Source organism: Eptesicus fuscus, chromosome 4 (assembly GCF_027574615.1).
Source record: "Eptesicus fuscus isolate TK198812 chromosome 4, DD_ASM_mEF_20220401, whole genome shotgun sequence".
Classification (NCBI taxonomy): domain Eukaryota; kingdom Metazoa; phylum Chordata; class Mammalia; order Chiroptera; family Vespertilionidae; genus Eptesicus; species Eptesicus fuscus.
The window spans coordinates 106,568,605-106,574,604 of record NC_072476.1 but is presented as its reverse complement, the minus strand read 5'-3'; the positions used below and the strand labels follow the sequence as shown (position 1 = coordinate 106,574,604).

General features: G+C 51.1%; 1 protein-coding gene across 1 annotated transcript in view; it reads left to right on the top strand.

Annotated features, from left to right (window-relative positions):
• The first annotated feature begins 594 nt into the window (after positions 1-594).
• EGFLAM (EGF like, fibronectin type III and laminin G domains) overlaps positions 595-6,000 on the top strand; it is a 129,291-nt gene continuing 123,885 nt past the window's right edge. Inside the window, exon 1 of the mRNA XM_028131252.2 lies at positions 595-834. Within this exon, the coding sequence (XP_027987053.2) occupies positions 738-834 (97 nt within the window). The 5' untranslated portion in view covers positions 595-737. The remainder of the gene's footprint in view (positions 835-6,000) is intronic.

Here is a 6,000-nt window from a genome sequence, read left to right as displayed (position 1 = left end):
CCCGCTCCTCCCCCTCTCCTCCCCCCTAGGGCGCTGGACCGACCAGACCCCCATGGGAGGTGTTGGGAAAGTCCCCAGGCGGGTGGAAGCCGCCGAGAGCGAAGCGGCTGGAGGAGGGGGATGGGGGTGTGTGTGTGTGCAGCCACATTTCAGGGTGAGGACCGCGGCCGAGGGTCCGGGACTTGCCATCACTGACCTCCTGCCCTGCGTCTCCAGTGGCTGAAGTTGCCCTTCCTAGTCCCCCCCCCCCCCCCCCCCCCCCACCTAGGTCCCCAGCCGGGAAGGGCTGAGCCGGGGGTCAGCAGAGGGGGTGGTGGGCGGGCCGTCCTCCCCAGAGGTAGGCGAACAGTCAATTGTCTCAGGGCCCGCCCCGCTCACTTCCACCCGATTGTAATTACATCCCCGGGCGGGTCCAGCCTCCCTCCCTCCCTCCGCAGCCAGCTGGTCCCTCCCGGCGGGCCTCCTTCGCGCCGCCCCCCCCCCCCCCGCCGCGCCCCCCCCCCCCCGCCCCCCAGCCCTGCTGCTGGCAACTGGCTTCACTCCCGCACGCCGACCTCCGGCTGCGGTCCTGCCTCCTTGGACTCCTGGCGGTGGCTGGTCTAGCTCCCTCAGCCCCTCACCTCCTCCACCCCGCCACGGGGTCCGCGGGGCCGGCGTCTTCCTCGTCCCCCCCCAAGGAGACGCCCTTTTTCCGTGCGCCCGGGACTTGGAGAAACTTTGCAGGAGCCCGCGGTGAAATGGATTTCATCCCAGGCATCTTGTTCCGGCTCTTGCTCCTGGCTTCCAGCCTCCGACCCGGCCCCGTGTTGCTCGGGGAAGCTCGCGGAAAACCAGGTAACACGCTCTGCGCGCTGGGGGGGCGCCACGCCCGGAGCGCCCAGGTCCTGGTCCCGGTCCCTGGCGAGGACGCGAAGCGGTCCACGCGCCGCCTCTCTCTCTCCCCTCGCCGGCGCCAGTTTAACCGGGTTCATCGCTGCCCAGGGCTGAGAAAAGACTTGAGCTGCACCCCCCAACCCCCGCCCCCAGCCCGAGGCGGGGGTGAGGGGTGGGGGTGTTCCAGGGATGTGTGTTTGTTAAAAGAATGATCTATTATGCAGGCACTGTAGAGGTGGAAGGCTCTGCATTTGATCCCAGGGACCTGAGAGCGGGGGTAGCGATCATGCTGTCTCAATTACAGAGGATTGCAACTGTGCAGAGGCAGACAGCTCCTCCTGTGTCTCCAAACATCTTACTGAATTCATATTGTCCAGAGCCCAGCCATTTCCTGTGAAGTGTCTGAAGGTTTGCCTGGAGTCCCCCCTGCGCAGCCCACGCACTGGGGAGGGATGTGGCCTCTAATGTCAGGATTCTCTTCCACTCTGACTGAGGATGCTCTCTCAGAATTTCATCTGGTTTTGAACTCCTGCCTTTGCTCTGAGCTTTCAACCCAAATGTCAGGGTTGTGGACGATTAGAAGGAATCGGAGAGAACTCAAAATATAATAACTTGCATTTCCTTTGGTTTCACCCGTAAAAAGTCTTCCTGTATTTTGTTTACTTTGCTTTGGCCTGTGTTGTGAGATTATTCTAAGTCGAACATTCTAAGCAATGAAGTTCTAACCATTGTTTGCGCCGAATAACGGTTTTTCTTTTTCTTTGCTGGCACTATATTTAGAATGCTGGAAAATCTGTGTTTTTTTTTTTCTTAGTTTACTTTGTAAGCAAGGTTGTCTTATGGGATTAATTAAGCCTTATGAACAATGGAAAACAATATAACTTTATTTGAATGCAGCCTGCAAAACTTTGCAGAAAGTGCAGTTTGTCTTCACAAATAGCGTTTTTCTAAGAGTCAAACCAGGGGAAATTCATCAGAGGGCAGAGGAAATAATCTTGGCAGATTCCCATATGGCTGCTTAAATATGTTCGTGGTTCAAGGATCTCTCCATTTGGCAATATGACTTGTCGCTGTTCAGCTCGGGGAGACACCCTCACTCTTCAGACTGTATCTGTTATCACCTTGCTACCTGCCCTGGAATGGAGAACATTAGCATAATTTGCAGCATACTTAAAATATGAGCTATTCTATTTCCCTGTTTCCACTGTTCAATTCATCCTGAAGATAATAGCAGCCATCCAAGGTAATATTATGTTAGTTTCTTTTCTTACATGCACACATACATACATCTACCAGGGTTTCAGAGAAGGGCCACTTTTTAACTTTCTTCCTTAAAGTAACCACATCGTGATCGATTACATTCATAAAACCATCTACTCACAATTTTGAATAATGCATAGTTCTATCTGTAGTTCTTAACCATCAACAGTGTATGCAATGTTCTTTGAAGGATTTCAAGCCTTGAAGCAGATTTTTAAAACAAAGCACTTTACAAAACCCTGCTGTATAAAACTGCTCCTAGGATTCATCATGTTTCCTTTCGTATTTTTTGGAGTTCCTCTCCTAGAAATATTTCCTACCTGGTTCATTCAGCGCCTCATTCTGCCGTCCATGCCATGAAGATGCCTCTTTGGTTTTTATCTGAAGCGTAGATGGGGTTTTGGTAGTGGAAACTCCACCTGTTAGACATGTTAGCGTCTTACTAGCAAATACATCAAATTTGAGGTAGGAGCGTTTGGACTATGCTCAGCTTAGACAAATGTTTCATTACTTTATAATTTTATCCAGACACTGGCTTTCAGGTTGGAAAGCTGCTCCAATTAAAATGACAGCTACTTTATAAAATTCAGGGGAGAAAAAATTTCCTCCTGGGCTCATTCACATCCCTCGGAAAGACCAGTTTTTGATCCGGAAAATTGGTCCAGATTAAAAACTGAATGTGCCCCCTTTGGCTCTGATGTGAACAGCAACCAGCTAATTTATAATCTTCCCCAGACACCAGCACGTCCTGCTAGGATCCATATGGGAAGTCCTTGTGCCTTGTTTCCCCAGTAGAAATTGGGTTGTGGGCAGTACTCTGAAGGCAGTGTAGCCACCTTGTAGGTGGCGCAGTCCTGTTTTATTTGGTGGCCCTGTCTGTCACCTCACACGGTGAAATCTACTTTTGACAAGTCCAGCTTTGCTGGAGAAGCCTTGTATTCAGAATCAACCTGAAAGTTCCCCATCCCACCTACATCTGGTGACACAAAACCAAGTAGCAGCTTCAGTTATGAGTCTAATTTGGGTCCAACATAGGCACCTTCTCTCGAGACACCCCAAGACAGGTCAGCTTCTGTAATTGAACATTAATAAAGGAACCGCTGCATTTTCCGAGAAAAACAAGAAATGACAGTTTGCAAGTTAAGTCAAATTAAATAATTACACCCAAATCAGTGCTTGCTATACTGTTCTAAGAACTTGACACATTCAGATGTATTTGATCAACCCAACAGCTCTGGGAGGTGGGCGCCATTATTACCCCTGTTTAGCTGAAAATGAAATTGTGGCTTGGAGGCATTCAGTATCTCCCCCAAGGTCACAACTAGTACGTGGGGGTGTGGGAATTCAGGCTCTGATGTTTGGGACCAGAAACAGTTCTCAGCAGCTCCTGGGCAGAGGTGTGCAGCCTGGCATGGAGGGCCTGCCTCTTGGCTGGAGAGGGGCCCTCCAAGAGACAGAGCCAGGCAGGGGGTTCCCCTGCTGCTTTGTGGGGGGAGCCTGTTGAATGCTGATGAACCTTTGTACCTGGGATTGCACCCAGGCCTCCAAAGATAACAGAGTGTGAAAGATACCAGCAGGGAGTTCTGGAGCTACTGTCTACTGACCTCATCGACAGGAATCAGGCTGTGACCTTGCTTTCTCTCGTTGAACTCCTGGGGAATGAGGCTTGGGCGGGGCTAGAGAGCCCACTGGAGTGCCTGGAGGTAGAAAAGGGGCTTCTGAAGATCGCCAGCACTCCATCATACCCCCATGACTTGGAAATGCCACTTATTGGATGTCCTTCATTCCTTTTCAGATTACAGATTAGAATCGTAGACCCAGAAGGACATGCAAAGCCCTTATTTTACAGCTGGGCTGAGGGTGGGTAAGGGACTGTGCAGATTAACAGATGCTGAACTTGAACTCGTCCCAGGCCCTCTTGAGTGGTCTCTGGCACTTCTCCCTTAGGTTGAGTCTCACGGAGAAGTGCAGGTGAGCCTTCCGATGCGGGGCAGGAAGAGGCGGAGGGAAGGCCAGACGCACCTGCTGGACCAGCACGCACCCGGCCACACCAGCTCCCAAAGGCGGGTCGGTACCTCTCGGTGTTGATGAACTCTGGGCTGGAGGACCGCTCGAGGGTCCGGCCATCCTTCCTCCTTTCCGGTTTGCCTGACGTCCCAGGGTCAGTGGGACAAGGTCAGGTTAGGGTTCAGAATGTGAGGTTTTCCCCGGAGGACCTGGGGCTCCGCAGTCATCATCAGGGAGATGCAGATTTCTACTCTTTACCTTTGTACTTCCCGTTGTATTTCTCTATCCGTAAAATTGGACAAAAGTATCCCCTTCCCAAAGCACAAAGCACGGGACCTGAGGGGGCGCGTCTCTTCTGATGTCCCTCCTTCTCCCTTTCCAACCAGCCATGCTCCCCCTCGTTTTATTGCGCTGCGCAGATATTGTGTGTTTATTTACAAACTGAAGGCAAGATCCTCCACCGGCCAAAAGATTTCAACTACCTGGAAACTCAGATGATGGTTAGCATTTTTTAGCAACTTTTAAAAATTAAGGTATGTGCACTTTTAAAAAATATATTTTTATTGATTTCAGAGAGGAAGGGAGAGGGAGAGAGAGAGATAGAAACATCAATGATGAGAGAGAATCGTTGATTGGCTGCCTCCTGCACACCCCCCACTGGGGATCGAGCCTGCACCCTGGGCATATGCCCTGACCCGGAATTGAACTGGTGACCTCTTGGTTCCTGGGACGACGCTCAACCGCTGAGCTACACCCGGCTGGGCAGATATGTGCACTTTTTGATAGATATAATGCTACTGCTCACCTAACAGACTACAGTATAGTGTAAACATAACTTTTATATGCTCTGTGATTCGCTTTATTGCAATATTCGCTTTACTGAGGTCATCTGGAACCGAACCTGCGCATCTCCGATGTGTTCCTGTGTGTACATCCCAGCACCTGGCTACTCGGTCAGTTCAGGACCACAGCAGAAGTACCTTCCTTTTATGCTTCATGCCATCAGCTCTCCTGCCCTTCATCATATCTAATCCCTATAAAGAAGCCCAGTCCTCTCTCTCTCTCTCTCTCTCTCTCTCTCTCTCTCTCTCTCTGTCTCTCTCTCTCTCACCCTCTCTCTTCCTCCCTCCCCTACCCACTTTGGTTTTCTAAGAGGTCAAGGGACAGAGAAGTCAAGGTCAGGGGTAAATGTAGTAAAACATGAGGCAGTACTTCTTTCTCAGAATTCTTTCTCACGCAAGAGTGACTTGGCCAGGAAAGAACTGAGTGGTGTTTTTGTCTTTGTTTCTTACCCTGAGCCAGCGCTCTCATAGCCTTAGAATTCTTTGGGGACCGATTGTCCATCTGTTCACGGGTTACTACGGCTCAAATGTGGTCCGGTGAGTCAGAACTAGATTTCTGGAAGACAGGGACTCGAGCATCTGAGGCTGAGATAGGGCCTCGGCTCACACAGGGTTACCCTGTGATATTCTGTATTCCCCTGCCTCACCCACTCGGCAAGCAGGACTGTCGTCTCTCCCAATCGACTAAATGAATGACGTAATGTCTTGTTGCAACAGGTCTTTGGAGCTGGCCAGGACCCCTGCCACTTGTCTCAGTCGCGGCCTGTCATGCTGCAGGGATCGGAAGTGCACCTGCTGTTTTAGGGATGGAAAAGGGAAAAGGAGGAGGAGATACTACAGAGCCCACAGGGCAGTTGTAGGGGAAACCCCCAGACCCATCTTTGATTCCATTGGTTGGGGACCTCTGTTTTGAAGAAGGACCCCAGAGTGTGGCCCCAGCCTTATGAAATGAGCTGGAAGCCATTGCCACCTTGAAGAACCCCTGATCTCATGGGATGGGGAAGCCCAGTGGGGGTGA